Genomic DNA, 21,456 nt, shown 5'->3' with positions numbered 1-21,456 from the left:
AGAGATCCCTCCTGTCTCAACCCGAAATAGCCTCTCAATTCTCTCCATATCAGATTTGCTTAATTTGTTCATATTTGCTATTCTTTTGTTTGTATATTTATTACCCAGCATTCCTACAGTGGATTGTAAACATGTTAAGTATAGGGACCTTGCTTGTGTTGACATCTTTTTTTTTTTTTTTTTTTGAGACGGAGTTTCACTCTTGTTACCCAGGCTGGAGTGCAATGGCACAATCTTGGCTCACTGCAGCCTCCGCCTCCCTGGTTCAAGTGATTCTCCTGTCTCAGCCTCCTGAGTAGTTGGGATTACAGGCACATGCCACCACTCCCAGCTACTTTTTGTGTTTTTAGTAGAGATGGGGTTTCATCATGTTGTTCAGGCTGGTCTCAAACTCCTGACCTCAGGTGAGCCACCCACCTCGGCCTCCCAAAGTGCTGGGATTACAGGCGTGAGCCACTGCACCGAGCCGTGTTGACATCTTAATACCAGTGCTGAGGACAGTACCTAGCACATAGTGGATTTTCAGTACAATTGAATGATTGACATTAGAAGACCAATTTCTGAATATATCTTATGGTATGTTTTTTGTTTAATACATGATCAATATTTGTGACATGAACAATATCATGGAGATGGTACTTTATGGCTCTTTTGGGAAGTTTATTGGTGTTTTCATCTGTCTACAATGAGAACTGAGAACTGAGCTTTGTTGGTTAGCCTAATGCACTCTCGTCTGAATTTCAAATGTTGAAACTGTCATCTCTGCCATTATAAGAAAACCAATAGATAACAAGCATACAAAATTACAGAACTTTGTTTTTAGTGAGACTCTTAGTTTACTTAAGAGGAATGTTTTTGTAAATGCAGTGTTTTTTCTGTTTACAGCCATCTCAATCAGTGACCACACTGCCCTTGCTCAATTCTGCAAAGAGGAGAAAATTGAATTCGTGGTTGTTGGACCAGAAGCACCTCTGGCTGCTGGTAAAGTTTGTTTCTGTTTATTGTTACAGTATATTCAGTGCAAACAGGAGCTTAGGGATCATCTAATTCAATTTAGTTTACAGATGAGAATTTGTAATATTATATTGGAAAAAGAACTTTCACTCTCGAAATTTATGGAGTCTAGATTTTTTTTCCCAAGCATCAATTATATGATGAGTTAGAGATCAAATTTGCAACCATGGAAAACATTTTATATGTCTTTATTCTGCTGTATTCTGGTGTGTGTTTAATAATCCACATATGCAAATATAACAACTTTTGATAGATTTGAATAACATGTTAGTAGCATTTTACGTCTATCCAGTAGACAACATGAAAAAGTTAGTTATCCTCTGCCACCAGTCATCTGCCTTGTCTAGATGTAGATATAGTCTGATACTAATTCATCTTCAGGCTGAAAAGTTCCTGGGGAGACCTTGGTTCACCTAAGGCTACTGTTTTCATCCATAGGGATTGTTGGGAACCTGACGTCTGCAGGAGTGCGATGCTTTGGCCCAACAGCGGAAGCGGCTCAGTTAGAGTCCAGCAAAAGGTTTGCCAAAGAGTTTATGGACAGACATAGAATCCCAACTGCTCAATGGAAGGCTTTCACCAAACCTGAAGAGGCCTGCAGCTTCATTATGAGGTAAGTAAATGGTTGCCTGTGAAGGACAGTTGTTTAGTTGTGATATTTAAATACACAGGTCAATGGCCAGGTGCAGTAGCTCACCTGTAATCCCAGCACTTTGGGAGGCCGAGGCAGGTGAATCACTTGAGCTCAGGAGTTAGAGACCAACCTGGGTAACATGGTGAAATCCTGTCTCTACAAAAAATATAGAAAAAAAAATAGCCAGGCATGGTGGTGTGCACCTGTAGTCCCAGCTACTCTAAAGGCCAAAGTGGGAGGATCACGTCAACCCAGGAGGCGGAGGCTGCACTGAGCCAAGATTGCGCCACTCCACTGCAGCCTGGGTGACAGAGTGAGACCCTGTCTCAAAAAAATTAAATAAATATACAGGTTACTTCTGTGTTGAAAATGTAGTGCTAGGTCCTTAGGCTGTCACAAGTTTATGGTAAAATAATTATGGAAAAAGTTTTTTCAATAAATATTATGTGGGTTGTCTTTTTCCAGAACCAAAATAAAACAGGATTCTATGCATATAGAGTTTATACAATCTTGTGGCCTTGCAGGAAGGTGACATTTTTAATAAAATCTGAGTAGCTCCTCGGGGGTAAAATACACTTGGTTCTGCAGTTTTGCTCTCTTTTCACAGCCATGTTTTTGGTTTTTGGGTTCCTGCCCCCACTACCCCCCCAGTCTGAGACGGGGTCTGTTTCTGTCACCCAGGCTGGAGTGCAGTGGTGTGATCTTGGCTCACTGCGACCTCTGCCTCCTGGACTCAAGCAGTCCTCCCACCTCAGTCTCACAAGTAGCTGGGACAATGGGTACACACTACCACTCCCAGCTAGTGTTTGTATTTTTTGTAGAAGGCTGAGTTTTACCATGTTGCACAGGCTGGTCTCAAACTCTCGAGCTCAAGAGATCCACGTCCCTCTGCCTCCCAAAGTGCTGGGATTACAGGCGTGAGCCATAACACTAGGCCTCACAGCCAGATTGACAAACACAGTGGCATCTTTTTTTTTTTTTTTTTTTTTTTTTTTTTTTTTTTGAGACGGAGTCTCGCTCTGTCGCCCAGGCTGGAGTGCAGTGGCCGGATCTCAGCTCACTGCAAGCTCCGCCTCCCGGGTTTACGCCATTCTCTCGCCTCAGCCTCCCGAGTAGCTGGGACTACAGGCGCCCGCCATCTCGCCCGGCTAATTTTTTGTATATTTTAGTAGAGACGGGGTTTCACCGTGTTAGCCAGGATGGTCTCGATCTCCTGACCTCGTGATCCGCCCGTCTCGGCCTCCCAAAGTGCTGGGATTACAGGCTTGAGCCACCGCGCCCGGCCCACAGTGGCATCTTAAAACATAAAGAACATTGATTTTTTTTTTTATCATAAATAATTAACCAGAGTGAGTAATCATCACTTGGTCATCTGCCACCACTATTGCAATTTTATATTTCAAAATTAGGCATCCTTTGTTCTCTACTACGTGGAAAGCATTGAGCAGTTAATGAGTGTTAGTAGACTCATGCCTTTGCCCTTTTTCTGTTGACATTTCTGCTACCTGGTATGTTTTCCTTTCAGTTGTATCAGTTTCCTTTTTTTTCATTCGTATTCTACAGAGTTTCTTAAACACTGAATATTATCATTTCCTAGTAGCCAGATATCTTGAGCAAGTAAGTTTTGTTACTTACTTTGGGTAAGTCTCCTTCCAGACCCCCAGGCCCACTTGATAATTTAGTATGTGTACTCCCAGAAATGGTCTGTGTATGCTTATTGTTATATAGCTGCATTTTCTACTTGAATGAGAGTACTGTTCGCTACTTTGTATCTTAGAGATTATACCATATGTACTCTATACATCTGTTCTTCAAATATATTGCCTATATAATCTCATGATAAATGAAAAAAGCAGTTATAGGTACTGTATGATTGCAACAATAAAGGAATATGTAGGGGAAAAACATCCTGGTGGGAAGTACATCAAAATGTGTTGGAATGATAAGTAATTTTTTTCATTCTGCTTTTCAGTCATTGCTATAGCATATCGTTACAAAATCCCACAGCATTTTAAAGTCTTGAGTTGTAATAGTTTGTTGGATGTTGAAGATTACTCTGTCTTTACAGTGCAGACTTCCCTGCTTTGGTTGTGAAGGCCAGTGGTCTTGCAGCTGGAAAAGGGGTGATTGTTGCAAAGAGCAAAGAAGAGGCCTGCAAAGCTGTACAAGAGATCATGCAGGTAGGCTGAGTCTTCTGAAAAAATTTACCTTTCTATTCATACTGAATAAATACCCTTTTAAGTTTAAAAAATGTTCCTCACAATAAGGAAAATCTGTTTTGCAAACACATGGGTAAGTTATTTTTTATAATTCCATATGTTATAATCCATCTCTATAAAATAGTTATTACAGATTTACACGGTAAACTAAACCATGATTGTATTATTTTGAAGTAAATTGTAACATCCTTTGTTGTCTGCCACTGAAAGAAAATCCTCAGACTCTAGAACATATAAATAAATTATCAAGCCATCCATGAGGACAAAAGTATTTGTCCCATGTGTCCCGGGTCTAAGAGAAGTAAATTAATGAATGACTATGCTTTGTCTTTCGTGATCGATCTTTGTTGTTGTGGGTTTTCTGTCCTTGTAGAAATCTACTTTCACAGGCATTCTTTAGTATAGTTATTACAGCCAAACATGTATAATTATAATCGGAAGTGAGGATTAAGTGGTGATAATGAAAACATCTGTTTTTCCCATACATTATTTGAAACTGGATCACCAAATCTTCAGGAGAATATTAGAGATACGTTTATTCCATCTGTACCAATGTTTGCTGCACTATTGCCACATTAAAAATAGGAAACATTTATATGTTCCCTTTGAGTCTTTCTGAAAGGGAAAGAAAAATTGCAGTACTCACTGGTTCATAATACAAATGCTGGATAATGCTAAAAGTCAACTAAGTAAATATTGAAAACTTACCAAACCTCTTTTTTTTTTAAAAAAAAAAAAAACTTACAATTAGGAGAAAGCCTTTGGGGCAGCTGGAGAAACAATTGTCATTGAAGAACTTCTTGATGGAGAAGAGGTGTCTGTATGTATATCCATCTTTTTGGCTTCTGTAGTGTATAAGAAGCTGTCATCTGACCTATGTACCCAGAAAAGACTTGATATACTCTGATTGCTTCATCTAGAAACGTAAACCCAGCAGTTACAAAGGAATTTGTATACCTTTATTGTTGGGGGGTGCAAATGAAAAAAGAATTGATCCTCTGTTAGTCATCCCTAGTGTGTTAGTGGGGGCACTTGGACTTATATCACACATTATTGAGGTTCTGAATTAATTCAAACATTCATGCTTTTTCTTTCACATACAGTTTATTGCAAAAAAAAATAAAGTCACCTCAAACCAAGTTTTAATGCCTGGAAACTTAAAGTGGGGAAAAGGTTGAAATCTTTTACTTTGCGAGTAGCTTGGTTTTTTTCTAACTTACCTAAAAAATTACAAATCCTTCAGAAGTTGAGTACATTGTGATTCTTGATGTATGTAGCTTAATGTTATTGACGTTTCAGTTCATTTTTCTGAAAAAAAAAAAAAAAACTTTTCCTCAAAGAACTAAGGGACATATAGTTTGCCTTACTGAATTTCTTTTTTCACTTTTTCACAGTTAACATAAATGGACTATTTTGTTTTCTTTATAGTGTCTGTGCTTCACTGATGGCAAGACTGTGGCCCCCATGCCCCCGGCACAGGACCATAAGCGATTACTGGAGGGAGATGGCGGCCCTAACACAGGGGGAATGGGAGCCTATTGTCCGGCCCCTCAGGTACTTCCTGAAGACTCTGCTGAAGTCTTGTAGTAGTTTGGTTTTCTCAGAGAACTCTTAGATGATACTTTATATTTTGTTTTATTTTCTGTTGGTTTGTTGCTATAAATTGTTACTAATCAGCAATTAAATGAAGAGTATCTTTTCTGGTCTCTAAAACTAACTTTTCCTAAAAGCCTTTTTTGAAGAACCAAAAGAAACCAATCTATAGTAGGATTGAATAGATCCTCCTATTCCCTCCTCTCTACACCCAATTTTTAACACATGGGAGCCTGTTGTGGTCTTGGATTCATCTTTGGATATCCGTAGTTCAGCACAAAAGTGTTGTCTGTGTGTATTTGTGTGTGAGTGATGTGAATCGAGAACCAAGTCAGATCAGAATTTGTTCTGATCTTTCTACTTCGTAACAGAGAACACGTTTCCAAACAATTCCTGCACAGTTTTTGTTTTTGTTTTTTGAGACGGTGTCTTGCTCTGTCACCAGGCTGGAGTGCAATGGAAAGATCTTGGCTCCCTACACCCTCCACCTCCCGGATTCAAGCAATTCTCCTGCCTCAGCCTCCTGAGTAGCTGGGACTACAGGCGCGCACCACCACGCCAGGCTAATTTTTGTATTTTTAGTAAAGGTGGGGTTGCACCATGTTGGCCAGTGTATGGTCTCAATCTCTTGACCTTGTGATCTGCCTGCCTCGGCCTCCCAAAGTTCTGAGATTACAGGTGTGAGCCACCACGCCTGACCTTCTACACAGTTTTTATTAGGAATTTGTGTTGTTGGCATATATTACCAATAGGTTAGCCATCCAGAAACTCATCCATTCTTTTCATTGATGATAGTCATAGTTGTTTGTGCTTATATAGTGCCCCTTTACATATTTTTTTGCTTAAAAGATGAAAAATAGGCTGGGCATGGTGGCTCACACCTGTAATCCCAGCACTTTGGGGGGCCGAGGCAGGTGGATCACCTGAGGTCGGGAGTTTGAGACCAGCCTGACCAACATAGAGAAACCCCATCTCTACTGAAAATACAGAAATTAGCCGGGCACGGTGGCAAATGCCTATAGTCCCAGCTACTCGGGAGGCTAAGGCAGGAGAATCACTTGAACCCGGGAGGCGGAGGTTGTGGTGAGCCAAGATTGCGCCATTGCACTCCAACCTGGACAACAAGAGCAAAACTCCACCTCAAAAAAAAAGAAAGATTAAAAATAAACTTCATTTTTTTTTAAAGACTTCATAAGTGTAGGTCAGCCAGGCATGGTGGTTCACACCTATAATCCCAACACTTGTATTAAAACTACCATTTGGTAATAGTGGATTCTAGGAATTATCTCTGGGTCTAATTTTTACAATTATATTCATAAGTCCAGATTTTTACCTATAAAATATGTAGGTAATTCTTACCTATAAAATAGGCTTATAAAATATGCAGCGTATACTGGGAAAGATACAAAGAAGCCTTAGGGTAGGAGAGAACTTTCATTTCTGTTATGTTTTGGGAAATTATTTTTGGCTAGTTCTTTTAAAGGTGTGTGTTCTTGAAAATCATAAAGCTAAAATACCTACTTGATGTCATTGTGAAGGTTGAGAAAGTTTAAATTTTTCAAGTTCAAAGTGCTCAGCCTGTTTCAGGTAGTAAAAAAATGAGTTATCCTCATCATCCCCTTCTGTTGTCCCATGTAATACCTCTTAGACACTTTAAGTTACCTGTTACATTTAAGTGTTTCTGCATGTTCTCCAGGTTTCTAATGATCTATTACTAAAAATTAAAGATACTGTTCTTCAGAGGACAGTGGATGGCATGCGGCAAGAGGGTACTCCATATACAGGTAGGCCCACTCACGTTATTATGGAAGCCACCTATAGAGTAACTTTCCACTTTTGATAAAACTTATTTTCCATTCTCTTTTTTTTCACCTGTTTTTAATGGACCATTTTTTTAATGTTTATGATTTTTCCAAAACTTTGATTATTAGAAGTTTATGTAATAGATTTTATATTTGTAATACAGTGTCTTCATTATAGATTTTCTTTCTCTCTCTTTTTTTTTTTTTTTTTTTAATGAAGGTATTCTCTATGCTGGAATAATGCTGACCAAGGATGGCCCAAAAGTTCTAGAGTTTAATTGCCGTTTTGGTGATCCAGAGTGCCAAGTGGGTAAAAATATCAAAGTATTACTTAGTAGAAGATATGTGTTATTTTAATCTTGGAATTTGTCAGCCTGGAAGTAATTACCTTTGGGAAGTTCGTGCAAGTTCTGCTAGTACCCCAGTGAATAAAATGTTTAAGGAAAACTAAAATTGATCTCACCTGCCATGTGGATTATGTTTTTCCAGGTGATCCTCCCACTTCTTAAAAGTGATCTTTATGAAGTGATTCAGTCCACCTTAGATGGACTGCTCTGCACATCTCTGCCTGTTTGGCTAGAAAACCACACCGCCCTAACTGTTGTCATGGCAAGTAAAGGTTATCCTGGAGACTACACCAAGGGTGTAGAGATAACAGGTGAGTGTCAGGGAGCAAGAGGCTGGAGTACAACGTGACAAGTGCCAGCGCCACAGCAGACTCCCCTCCCACACTAAGGCTTGCTCTTGATAGGAGTGTGAAGCCTTCAGAAACCTTTCAGAGGGTCCTAACCTAACCACGTTGCTTATTGGATATGTGTGTTCAAATATCCACAATTACTATATTCAAAGAACTGTTGATTTCCCTTCCTGTGCAAGGAAGACATAAGTGGCAGAACCATATCACCAGAGTGTCACCCAGTGCAGCCTTCCACCTGCCTAGAGCCAGTGTAATAATGAGATTCTCTGAGAGTCAGAGGGACATTAGTGCAAAGTATATCCATAAGATACATTTTAGAGATGAGGACTCTGAATTATGACAAATGCATACAGTCTTGTGTGGTTTGACACCCAGTTTACAGTGCATCCCATAGTCACTTGGATGGTAAAATTCAAACAGTTTCAAAGTTTATCCTTCTCTCTCTTTTTTTTTTCTCTTTATAGTCGGTGAAAAATCTCTTTAAATGATGTTAAATCTAAGGTCCAGTGCCGTATGTCCAAAGGCAGACCTCTGTGACCCCTAGCAGGCTATAGTTTGGCCACTCTCAGTGCTCCAGTAGTGTATTTGGGGGTTTCCTTTTTTTTTTTTTTTTTTTTTTTTGAGATGGACTCTAGCTCTGTCGCCCAGGCTAGAGTGCAGTGGTACGCTCTCGGCTCACTGTAACCTCCCCTTGGGTTCAAGTGATTCTTCTGGCTCAGCCTCTCAAGTAACTGGATTACAGGTGTGCACCACCAGGCCTAGCTAATTTCTGTATTTTTAGTAGAGATGGGGTTTCACTATGTTGGCCCAGCTGGTCTTGAACTCCTGACCTCAAGTGATCCGCTCACCTCGTCCTCCCAAAGTGTTGGGATTACAGGCATAAGCCACCATGCCCAGCCTCCAATAGTGTATTTAATTCAACAACCCCATAAACTGTCTTGCCCAGACACCAAGTCCATTGCCTTATGAATCCCACGCATGGCAGCTAGGCAGTTAGGAACTGATTGCTTTTGAATATGGACAAAGAAAGAAATGGGCCAGAACCAAGATCCCTTGCATTGGTGAAATTTCCCTAAGATTGAAATAACAAGTGTGTAATAGTTCTACCAGAGCAATATTGAGTTTTACTGATACTGGCAGGCAGAGTAGCCATTCAGAATCACTAAATGGCTTTGTGTTGTAAAAACACTCACGGAAGATGTATATTAACAAACTACCAAATAGGATGCTGAGAAGAGAAATAGAGATGGAAAAAGAAAACCACTGGGAGATAAAAGAATGTTTTTCTAAAAATTAAGAAAAAGTGTTATCTTTATATAAACTGTCCCCTTTGGCCACTTTAGAATTTAGAATACATAGTCTAATAATGTTTTAAGTATAAAGCTGTATCTGAGCGCTTAAAATAATTCAAAATACAATAAAGCGGTAGGAATTTGGGGCTGACCCCAAAACTTAAGCCGAGTTTGTCTTAAAATGGTACAAGTGTTATATTATTGAAAAGATTACTTATGTTTTTGCATTTTACTGATCATATTGGTTATATTGAAAAGAAAGAAACTTTAAGTCTCATGGTCTGGTTAAAAAAAAAAAAATCGAAAAAGAAAAAAGAAGCAGCTTTAATTGAATAACTGTGATGAAAGCAAGTTCCTTTACAGGCTAGGCACTGTGGCTCACACCTATAATCCTAGCACTTCAGGAGGCTGAAGCGGGCGGATCACTTGAGGTCAGGAGTTCGAGACCAGCGTGGCCAACATGGTGAAACCCTGTCTCTACTAAAAATACAAAAACAATTAGCCAAGTGTAGTGGTGCATGCATGTAATCCTAGCTACTCAGGAGGCTGAGGTGACAGGATGGCTTGAACTCAGAAGGTAGAGGTTGCAGTGAGCTGAGATCGCACCACTGCACACTCCAGCCTGGGTGACAGAGTGTCTCTCTCAAAAAGAAAAGGAAGTTCTCTTACTCTTAAGGAAAAGATTAATGTGATCAGATGCAGGATTTTTCTTTCTTTCCTCATTAAACAATTGCTTTTATAATGAGATTTACGATAACACAAGAATTTAGGTTGTCATCCTAAAATAGCAGACAGTTCTTAGGAGAAAGATCTATTTACTATTATATTACATTGAGACCTGTCAGGGCCGGGCGCAGTGGCTCACGCCTATAATCCCAGCACTTTGGGAGGCCAAGGCGGGCAGATCAGAAGGTCAAAAGATTGAGACCATCCTGGCCAACATTTTGAAACCCCGTCTCTACTAAAAATACAAAAAGTACCTGGGCACGGTGGTGCATGCCTGTAGTCCCAGCTACTCATGAGGCTGAGGAAGAATTGCGTGAACCCAGGAGGCAGAGGTTTGCAGTGAGATCGTGCCACTGCACTCAACAGAACGAGACTCAGTCTCAAAAAATAAAAGAAGACCTGTCTGATAGGGAAGATTCTTTTAAGTGAGATAAAGATCTTTAATTTTTAATTTTTATGTATTTATTTATTTTGAGACAGGGTCTCTATTGCTGGGTTTGGAGCAGTGGTGCGATCACACCTCACTGCAGCCTCAAACTCCCAAATTCAAGTGATCCACCTCAGCCGGTGTGTGCCACCACACTTGGCTATTATTTATGTATGTATGTATGTAGAGGCGAGGTCTTGTTCTGTTGCCCAGGCTGGTCTCGAACTCATGGACTCAAGCAATCTTTCCCTCAGCCTCCCAAAGTGCTGGGATTAGAGGCCTGAGCCACCGTACCTAGCCAAGTTTTAGAAAAGAGAAAAAACTTGTGGAAATTATAAATCACTTCACAGTGTGAAATACTGTTGCTATTTCAAATCATATGTCAAATATGCTCTTTTCTAGGGTTTTCTGAGGCTCAAGCTCTAGGACTGGAGGTGTTCCACGCAGGCACTGCCCTTAAAAATGGCAAAATAGTAACTCATGGGGGTAGAGTTCTTGCAGTCACAGCCATCCGGGAAAATCTCAATTCAGCTCTCGAGGAAGCCAAGAAAGGACTAGCGGCTATAAAGTTTGAGGGAGCAATTTATAGGAAAGACATCGGCTTTCGTGCCATAGCTTTCCTCCAGCAGCCCAGGTAAAACTCTAAGCAAGTTAGCTGTAGTGCCATTTCAGAAACTGGCCTAAATGGCTATGTAGAACACTTCATTGACTATATAATAAGTCATTCAGTATTCTTTTCTCTCTATGGGACTGATACAATCTTGGTTTGTATTTTGTTTGAATCAAAACTGGTTACAGCAATATTCAAATTAAATGGGAAAAACTTCATGATAGCTTAAGTTTGGAAAGTTTAGCAGAATCACAGTGGTACTGATTTTTACTTATTTTGTATTTTTTTAATTTTTTTTTAATTTTTTGAGACAGGGTCTCCCTCTGTCGCCCAAGTTCTCATGCCTCAGCCGCCCAAGTTCTCATGCCTCAGCCTCCCAAGTAGCTGGGACTGCAGGCGCAGGCCACCACACCTGGCTGATTTTTTTGTATTTTTTGTAGAGATGGGGTTTCACCATGCTGCCAAGGCTAGTCTCAAACTCCTGGGCTCAAGTGATCCTTCTGCTTTGGCCTCCCAAAATGCTGGGATTATAGGCATGAGCCACTGTACTTGGCCTGATACTGATGTTTATTCCTTGCTTTATCACATAGTATTGTATTTGAAACATAGTTCATGGTTTTATCAAAGAACTCAAGATGAGAATATTGGTCATCTAACTTCGTAATTTGATTTGATTATACTATAAATTTTGACAGTCTCATTTTATCACTGTGTTTGTATCTGTTACTAAAATGTATTTTTTGATCTCTTACTGATGCATTGTTGGTATGTAAAAACTATTGACTTGTAAAATCAATAAAGTCTTAGTTGGAAATGTATATTTTGATTTCTTTCTTTCTTTCTTTTTTTTTTTTTTTTTTTTTTGAGACAGAGTTTTGCTCTTGTTACCCAGGCTGGAGTGCAGTGGCGTGATCTCGGCTCACCACAACCTCCACCCCCCGGGTTCAAGTGATTGCCCTGCCTCAGCCTCCCAAGTAGCTGGGATTACAGGTGCCTGCCACTGTGCCCAGGTAATTTTTGTGTTTTTGGTAGAGATGGGGTTTCACCTTGTTGGCCGGGCTGGTCTCAAACTCCTGAACTCGGGTGATCTGCCTGCCTCAGCCTCGCAAAGTATTGGGATTAACAGGCATGAGCCACCGCACCTGGCCTGATTTCTTGAAAATATATCACATTTACTATTGTTCATGAAGTTCATTTACGGATAATGAATAAATTTTAAGACAAAATTTTTTACCAACTTAATTCAAGCTATACTGTTACCAAGAGGCAGATATTTTAAGTTTAAACAGATTTTCCAAGAATCGAGAACATTAAAATGCCATGCTAAAAATTTATTTTTCATTTAAAAATGACTAGATTCCATTGAAATGACCTGTTTGAAGGGACTGCAATCTCAATTCTAGTCTGAATTGTTTAAGTTATAAAGATGAAAAAATTGAGATGCCACAGTGTTAGTTGCTACTGGAGAAAAAGTTTTTTAAAATCAGTCTTTGTTTCCTATCTGAGAGTGACCCTGGGCTGCTGTCTTTGAGTTAACTGCCAATGCACTCAACTGTATTCTGGCACCTTGGTTTTTTTATTATTTTTTTTTATTTTATTTTGTATGCTTTTTAAAAAGACACTTCTATAAAAGCAAGGCAGCTTGTTTTTAATAAAACACCTATTTCTTCATGTATCACTGCATACCAGCAGGCCAGAGTTCTCATTTTTGCAAGTCAAGACTACAAAATCTGCAGTGTCATTCACAGATTTGATCTCTAAATGTGCTGCTCCGACTTGTAGGTCCTGTACAGAAGGAAATGATGCACTGAATATCTTTGCCTGGTTTTGCTTTTGTCATAGTGTTTCTTACAGTCCTCAGCTATTAGGAAACAGATACAGTTATATATTATTGCAATTAAGAACTCAGTTTATTTAGGGATACTTGTGTACAGTTTTTACAAACCTCTCCAACAGGCTGTAATTTCCTCTCCATTTTTTTGACTTGATTAGGCATTCCTCTCTTGTTCATACCAAAAGTAAACTGAGAAAAGTTGTAGCAAAATATCAGTATGTCTACTTTTAAATAGATGGTTGCCAGGGTCTGGGGGTAGTGGGGAATGGGGAGTTATTTAATTGGGACAGAGGTTCAGTTTTACAAGATAAAGGGTTATGGAAATGGATGATGGGGCTGGGTGCATAACATTATCATTGTATTCAATACCATTGAACTTAAAAATGGTTAAGATGCTGAACTTCATGTTGTGTATATTTTACCTTAATAAAAAAATAGTTTAAATCAGTATATTTAGCAGCCTGTAAGAAGTACTTCTGGAAGAAATAGGTGAGTGAGTTAGAGTAGCGGTTCTCAGGGATGATGTAATCAAATCAGCTGGGGAGATTGTTCAAACTCATTTCAATTCCCAGAGCCTGCCCTAGACCAGTTAAATCAGAATCTGTATAGATGGGGCCCAAGCACTGACTTTAAAAAATTTTAAGCACTTTAGGGGATGTGAAAATCACTGGGGATACCTTCTGCTTTAAATAATATTTTAAGATTAAAATAATTTTCCCTGGTGTTTAGGTGATGACTTGTTTTTGATTCTTCAGGGGTTTGACTTACAAGGAATCTGGAGTAGACATTGCAGCTGGAAATATGCTGGTCAAGAAAATTCAGCCTTTAGCAAAAGCCACTTCCAGATCAGGTCAGTGATCCTATACTTTGCTAATTCATTAACGTTGATATATATTGTGAATGGATTTGGGTTTTATATTTAACAGGAATTTTTCCAAAGTAATATTTGGTTACTGTAAGTTTTGCCCCGCTTAAGCCAAACCCAGTCTTCTGCTTTCTTGTCTTTAATATTAAGGAAAGTGTTTATCATCTGTGATGTTAAACTCAAAAGGATATGTATGCTCCTTTACTCTTTTTTTTTTTTTTTTTTTGAGATGGAGTCTTGCTCTGTCTCCCAGGCTGGAGTGCAATGGCACCATCTCGGTTCACTGCAACTTCTGCCTCCTGGTTTCAAGCGATTCTCCCACCTCAGCCTCCCGAGTAGCTGGGATTATAGGCACCCACCATCATGCCTGGCTAATTTTTGTATTTTTGTAGAGACATGATTTCACCATGTTGGCCAAGCTGGTCTTGAACTCCTGACCTCAGGCGAGCCACCCACCTCAGCCTCCCAAAGTGCTGGGATTACAAGCATGAGCCACCACATCTGGCTGGTCCTTTACTATTTAATTACTTTCTTAATCAATTCTTTGAGCACATAGTGCAGTCTCCCATAGGAAGGGCATCTCTTGTTTCAACCATTCTTATGAAGAAGTGGTATGTTTATATGTTATATAAACATATTAACATATGTTACATTATATTAACATGTTACATGTTAATCTGTTAAATGATTACATTCTCCCAGTTGATTTGATTATGTCATTTCTGAGAACAGCTGTTCCAGTCATCTATTTCTTCCAGAAGTATGTCTCAGGCTGCTAAATATACTGATTTTTTTAAACTAGTAGACATTTAAATAATTACATGTTTAATCTATTAAAATGTAGCAAGTAATTAATTTCCTCTCCAACAGGCTGTAAAGTTGATCTTGGAGGTTTTGCTGGTGTTTTTGATTTAAAAGCAGCTGGTTTCAAAGATCCCCTTCTGGCCTCTGGAACAGATGGCGTTGGAACTAAACTAAAGGTAATCAGACACTTTTGTGAATAAAGGCCTTTTATGAAAGATAAGAGGAAATTTACTGTATGTCAAATATATATTTTTCTTCTCTTGACATAATACGAGCTAAAAAGGACCGTACCAAATAACCGTGTAAAATGGCTAAAATATCTGCACATTTCTAATAACAAATTATTATTTAGATTATATTTGGATGGAAAGGTACTTTAGAGGATAAAGGGGATACTTTTAGACCAAGCAGCTTGTCAGAATTTCGTGTTCTTTTGTTTTTAGGTGTTAAGAGCAGCTAGCCAAATGGATAAGATACAATTTTGAACTTATTCCCTAATGTGGATGTTTATATTGTTCTTATATAGATTGCCCAGCTGTGCAACAAACATGATACCATTGGTCAAGATTTGGTAGCAATGTGTGTTAATGATATTCTGGCACAAGGAGCAGAGCCCCTCTTCTTCCTTGATTACTTTTCCTGTGGAAAACTTGACCTCAGTGTAACTGAAGCCGTTGTTGCTGGAATTGCTAAAGCTTGTGGAAAAGCTGGATGTGCTCTTCTTGGTATGACCAGCCATTTTAATCAATAACATATCTTTCTTATTGTATTTTAGCCCTATGTAAAAATGTGATTGGTGCCAATATAACTGGCAAGGGAGACTGTATATCACAAGATGCAGCAAATGAAATATAGGTAAAACTACTTGAATTAAATTTAGAGCCTGCTACCTTCAAAGCCCTCCTCAAGGGTTTTGTCCACTAGACCTGTACTCCTAAACCGTCAGGCAGGCCTTATCTTTCTTCCCAATTTTTGGCCACCTTTTAACATCCGCGTCAGTCTCAGTAGCCTCGTCAACAAACAGGTCTAGGAGTTATTTCCTCCTTATTGGCCCTACGGTAGAGGCAGATGGGTTCCTGGTATTCCGGGTCTTAACTAAAGCCAAATTTTCCCATAGAGTGACATAAATAATATATGCCCACGTTTTATAGAAGTATCTTTAACTATACATGAAATATTTCAGCAAAATAAATCTATAGGTTGATCAAGGAACAAAACAACCACTTTTTTTTTATTTAAAAAAAAAAAAGGGTCTCTCTCTTTCACCCAAGTTGGAGTGCAGTGGTTCAATCACAGCTCACTGCAGCCTTGACTTCCTGGGTTCAAGGGATCCTCCTGCCTCAGCCTCCCAAGTAGTTGGGAACTACAGGCATGTGTCACCACACCCAGCTAATTTTTGTACTTTTTGTAGAGATGGGGTTTTGCCATATTGCCCAGGCTGGTCCTTGAATTGCTGGGCTCAAGCTATCTGCCCATCACAGCCTCCCAAAGAAACTGCCTCTTTTATATGACCATTTAAACCAGAAATTGTGCCATCTTGCATCCCCACATGTGTGCACCTAATCTCAGCTGGTCTACCCAAGACCCCTTGAGCACCACCCTAGTCCTCCACATGACCCTTTTCCACTCTGACAAGATGAAAGAAACAACCAAACTGCAGGCACAATTACGTATTGATGGAAAAGGAACAAAAAGAAGGTGGCTCAGCTACAGCAGATGACAAAAACTTCAGTTTTCCTTAAGAAGTTATGGGTAAACAATATCTCTGGTATTGAAGAGGTGAGTATGTTTACAAATGAAGGACCAGTGATCCACTTTAACAACCCTCAAATGCTGGTAGCATTTCTCTGGGGCAGTAAACACTTTCACCATTACAGGCGATGCTGAGACAAAGCAGCTGACAGAAATGCTACCAGCATCTTAAACCAGCTTGGTGCAGACAGTCTGACTAGTTTAAGGAGACCGACTGAAGCTGTGCCCAAACAGTCTGTGGATGGAAAAGCACTGCTTGCTACTGGAGGGGATGATGATGATGAAGTTCCAGATCTTGTGAAGAGTTTTGATGAGGCTTCTAAGAATGAGGCAAAGTGAATTGAGTCAGCTTCTGAAGAAGAAAAAATGTGAAGTAACTAGGAGCTGCTATTTTACATTATGACTGCTTTCTAAAATTGTTTATGGATCTGATAAAATCTAGATCTCTAATATTTTAAGCCCCATTCCCCTTGGACACTGCAGCTCTTTTCAGTTTTTGCTTATATATATATTTTTTTCTTTTTGAGATGGAGTCTCGCTCTGTGGCCCAGGCTGGAGTGCAGTGGCACAGTCTCGGCTCACTGCAACCTCCACCTCCCGGGTTCAAGCAGTTCTCCTGCTTCATCCTCCAAGTAGCTGGGATTACAGGCATAAGCCACCACACCTGGCTAATTTTTGTGTTTTTAGTAGAGACAGGGTTTGGCCATGTTGGCCAGGATAGTCTCGAACTCCTGACCTGATCCACCTGCCTCAGCCTTCCAAAGTGCTGGGATTACAGGTGTGAGCCACCATGCCCAGCCCAGAATTTATTCTTTGTAGCTAATTAAGCTAAAGAAGCCTGGGAATAAAGTTTGAAACAAACAAAAATTGCCTTTCAACCACCATTTAGAACACAGTTTCTAATTTGGAGTCTGCCTATACCTTACATCTTGACGTGATATAATTGTAAGTAAAATGCTATACTTTTTAAGCTAGGGTATTTGGAGTTGGGCAGTCCTGGTTAAGTCACTTCTTTAAGGCTGTACCATCAGCTGAAAAATGGACTGATTAAAGATCAAATATATATGAAACAATTTTGAAACTAAACAGCTATAGAAATGATGTTATATTCAACTGAGCATTCATTCTGTGAAAGCAGTGGTGTTTGGAGGCTGCATACATGCTTGCAGCGGTGTTACCTAATCTCACCCTTTGTGGAAACGAGTGCTATTTCTCCTGAAATTTTGCTTGGTGGAAAGTTGTTAGACAGCTGGTAGAGTACATTTTCTTAAATGTTTGCAGTACATAGCCATGTGTTAATTGTTCATGTTAAGAGTAGCCTGTGCCACTGTTTCCTAGACAGATTTATAAATACTCTGATTTGTTTGCTCTTGTCTTATCCCACCAGGAGGTGAAACAGCAGAAATGCCTGACATGTATCCCCCTGGAGAGTATGACCTAGCTGGGTTTGCCGTTGGTGCCATGGAGCGAGATCAGAAACTCCCTCACCTGGAAAGAATCACCGAGGGTGATGTTGTTGTTGGAATAGCTTCATCTGGTCTTCATAGCAATGGATTTAGCCTTGTGAGGAAGATCGTGACAAAATCTTCCCTCCAGTACTCCTCTCCAGCACCTGATGGTTGTGGTGACCAGACTTTAGGTAAACTCCCTCATGTTTAAACTGTCCTGCTTGGACATGTCTGAGGAAGCATTTAGTGGTTTTAGTCTCTCATTACTTAGAGCTAAAAGGGAGTGAATTACCTTGGTTTGCTACGTGGTCATTATTGTAGAACTGGTGTCATTCTCCAGAGTTGATTTTTATATTTTGGTTTTCTATTCATAGGCTAAGTTTTTATCTTCTCTTTTCAACATACAGGGGACTTACTTCTCACGCCAACCAGAATCTACAGCCATTCACTGTTACCTGTCCTACGTTCAGGACATGTCAAAGCCTTTGCCCATATTACTGGTGGAGGATTACTAGAGAACATCCCCAGAGTCCTCCCTGAGAAACTTGGGGTAGATTTAGGTAAGATCACTAAAAGAAACTTCTGTTCAGAAAATTGCTAAGGAAAAAAATGCGTTGTGCGAGAAAGCTATGGGTAGTTAGTGTACACATGATTACACATGGAAAATTCTTAATCATTGGGGGTTTTGGGAGGGAAAAACTCGTTGACCTTTTTCTATCTCCTTTTGCTTCATTCTCTCTATTTATAAGACATAAAATATTGTCATGTCATTGGTTTACATAAAGTTGAAGTACTCTAAGCAGATCCTCCAAGGGCATTGGTAACTTCAAGCTCTATTAAGATGGAGCCCTACACACCAGGAAAGGAAATGTTAGCTATTAAGTAATCCATATGCGATAAAAGCACCTAAACCAAGGCATAGAGAAGGGAGGCACATTGGAGAATCATTTTATGCTTAGAAGTAAAAAGTCTCAGGTTTCTAGTTAAGCAGGTGAGTAGGTGATAACATCATTAACATAGGAAGAAGGGTAAGTTTGGAGTAGAAGGTTTTTAAATCTTCAGTGTGTTTATTCCAAGGTGACTGTGAGCAGAAGTTGAAGTCAGGCTGAAGATAAATTGGGTGGTATTTGCACATAGTAATAGTTATAGCCAAGAGAATGAGGGGGAGACCAAAAGGTTGTTTCTCAAAGTAGAGTGACTGTAAAGAACAGTCCAAAGCAGAGGGTAAACCATATAAAAGTATTATCATCAAATCAACTTAGATTTTTTCTTTCTTTTTTTTTTTTTTGAGACAGAGTCTTACTCTGAAGCCCAGGCTGGAGTGTAATGGTGCGATCTTGGCTCACTGCAAACTCCACCTCCTGGGCTGAAGCAGTTATCCTGCCTCAGCCTCCCATGTAGCTAGGATTACAGGCACCCACCACCACGCCCAGCTAATTTTTGTATTTTTAGTAGAGACAGGGTTTCACCTTATTGGCCAGGCTGGTTTCGAATTCCTGGCCTCAAGTGATCCGTCCATCTCAGCCTCCCAAAGTCCTGGGATTACAGGCGTGAGCCACCACGCCCAGCCCCAAGGTAGGATTTTAACGTGACACTGGTCCACAGTGTCAGGTACAGCACAGAGATCTAGAATAAGCACTAGAAAAAGACTGGTGTATTTTACAGTTAGGTCAAAAGGCAGTTTGCTGGGCATAGATACCACCCACTAGATTGTTGTGGCAGAGTTGTGGAGACAGTGGGTAGAGATTTCTGTTTGAAGAAACCTACTAGTAAAAGGGAAGTGGAATAATTTTATGCATGCAGCAAAAGTGAGGGACAGAGTCTTCCCTCCCTGTGTTTTTGTTTTGTGATGGAGTCTTGCTCTGTCACCAGGCTGGAGTGCAGTGGCGCAATCTTGGCTCACTGCAACCTCCGCCTCCTGGATTCAAGTGATTCTCCTGCCTCAGCCTCCCAAGTAGCTGGGACTACAGGCGCCGCCACCACATCCGGCTGATTTTTGTACTTTTAGTAGAGGTGGGGTTTCACCATATTGGCCAGGATGGTCTAGATCTCTTGACCTAATGATCCACCCACTTTGGCCTCCCAAAGTGCTGGGATTACAGGCATGAGCCACTGTGCCCGGCCCCTCCCTCCCTTGTTTTTGTAGAATAAAGTCAGAGAAACTTTTCCAGCTATAGTCAACTAATACACATTGGCTTGAAGGAGTAGAAACTGAGGGAGTTTACATAAAATAACTTCCCTGTGAAGTATTAGTGAAATGAGCAGGCCTGGGGTGGAGCTTGAAGAGAGAAGTAGATAAAGCAGTCAAGGTCAAACAGGAATGAGACAGCGAGCAGGACTGAAGGCACAGGTGAAGCTGAAGCTGCTCATGTAGTTTCTCTCCCAGAGTAAAAGCCTGTATATGGCCTTGAAGCAAGAACAGAGAAAAATAGATTGGTTAGGTTGATCCAGCTGAAGTAAGCAGGTATTGGGGTCATTCATGGGGGAGAAGCAGTCAGAGAGATAGAGGTGAGTAGATTTGGTGGGCTAACCCAAGAGTCAGAGCGTATGTGAAGCTCGGAGAGAACTGAAGAGTCAGAGGTAGGTTATGTGGAAGTGAGGAAATCAGCAAGGGAAGCTGGGAGAGTGGTCCCGCTGAAGATGGGATTTCAGCCTAGTCAGGGAAGCAAAACAGACAGGCCAGGCCAGGCCAGGCTGAATGGGAGTCTCTTCCAGGTCCATGGACTGAGCATAGTAAGGAGTTGAAGGATTTATAGGAGGGTGAAACTAGGGGTTTAAGACCTTCCTTGGGTAGAAATGCTTTCTGATGAGCATATATAAGAACCTTAATAAGTTTTTCATTCATCATCCTTTTCAAGTAGTTAAAAACAGTGGCCTGCTGATGAATGGGGAAAGGAACAGGACTGATTTGTGCATTTGCCAGTTTCTGTGGTATAAATACTCCCATCATAGCTGCTTTAAAAATGGCTGTTTAACAGTCTCTACAAGCTGGCTCTAGCACAGCACTAGTTAAAAACAACATAGTAGTCACCTCATTAAGAAACTGAAAGTTGATATAGCCATATTCCTGAAAGCAGTTATATTTTGAGTTACACAAATGTCTGTATTCCAGTAAAAGCCATTGCACAACTCCTTGCATCCAGCCTCTAAAGTTTCTTCCAGGAATCATACTTTGACAACAGATTTAAGTAAGGGCTTCTGGGATTTTTGTTTGTTTTTTATTGAGACAGAGTCTCATTCTGTCGCCCCAACTGGAGTTCAGTGGTGTGATCACAGCTCACTATAGCCCCAACGTCCTAGGTTCAAGTGATCCTCCCACCTCAGCCTCCTGAGTAGCTGGGACCACAGGTACATGCCACCACACTTGGCTATTTTTTGTATTTTTAGCAGAGACGGGGTTTCACCACATTGCCCAGGCTGATCTCAAATTCCTTGGCTCAGAGCAATCTGCCCACCTCAGCCTCCCAAAGTGCTGGGATTACTGGCATGAGCTACCACACCCGGCCAGGACTTTTTGACATTAAAATTACAACTTACATTATTCATGAAGTACTTGTTCATTTATAGAAACTAGACTCTTAGTCTGTCAATGTTTTTTCCTATAAATACTTTGTAAAACTTCACTAAAACAAGATCATAGTTTGGTAATCTGCTACTTGCCCTGCCATTAAATATATCATCACTATCTACCTGTCTTAGTAGCATCATTTTTTATAACAACTATTCCATTTTATAGATG

At 40.2% G+C, this 21,456-nt stretch overlaps 1 protein-coding gene across 4 annotated transcripts in view; it reads left to right on the top strand.

Moving 5' to 3' along the window:
- The window catches only part of GART (phosphoribosylglycinamide formyltransferase, phosphoribosylglycinamide synthetase, phosphoribosylaminoimidazole synthetase), a 39,141-nt gene that overhangs the window by 7,629 nt on the left and 10,056 nt on the right, over positions 1–21,456 (top strand). For all 4 annotated transcript variants that reach the window (XM_033232374.1, XM_033232376.1, XM_033232375.1 and 1 more), the window contains exons 3-16: positions 886–981; positions 1,453–1,627; positions 3,717–3,828; positions 4,619–4,687; positions 5,296–5,421; positions 7,157–7,244; positions 7,483–7,568; positions 7,752–7,920; positions 10,807–11,038; positions 13,604–13,698; positions 14,584–14,693; positions 15,044–15,242; positions 17,657–17,908; positions 18,125–18,277. In XM_033232374.1, the coding sequence (XP_033088265.1) occupies positions 886–981; positions 1,453–1,627; positions 3,717–3,828; positions 4,619–4,687; positions 5,296–5,421; positions 7,157–7,244; positions 7,483–7,568; positions 7,752–7,920; positions 10,807–11,038; positions 13,604–13,698; positions 14,584–14,693; positions 15,044–15,242; positions 17,657–17,908; positions 18,125–18,277 (1,962 nt within the window). The remainder of the gene's footprint in view (positions 1–885; positions 982–1,452; positions 1,628–3,716; positions 3,829–4,618; positions 4,688–5,295; positions 5,422–7,156; positions 7,245–7,482; positions 7,569–7,751; positions 7,921–10,806; positions 11,039–13,603; positions 13,699–14,583; positions 14,694–15,043; positions 15,243–17,656; positions 17,909–18,124; positions 18,278–21,456) is intronic.

The sequence above is a fragment of the Trachypithecus francoisi genome, unplaced genomic scaffold (assembly GCF_009764315.1).
Source record: "Trachypithecus francoisi isolate TF-2019V2 unplaced genomic scaffold, Tfra_2.0 Lachesis_group14, whole genome shotgun sequence".
In the NCBI taxonomy this organism is placed as follows: Eukaryota; Metazoa; Chordata; class Mammalia; order Primates; family Cercopithecidae; genus Trachypithecus; species Trachypithecus francoisi.
Note: the sequence above shows the minus strand (reverse complement) of the source record. Positions and strands in the feature narration are given on the sequence as shown.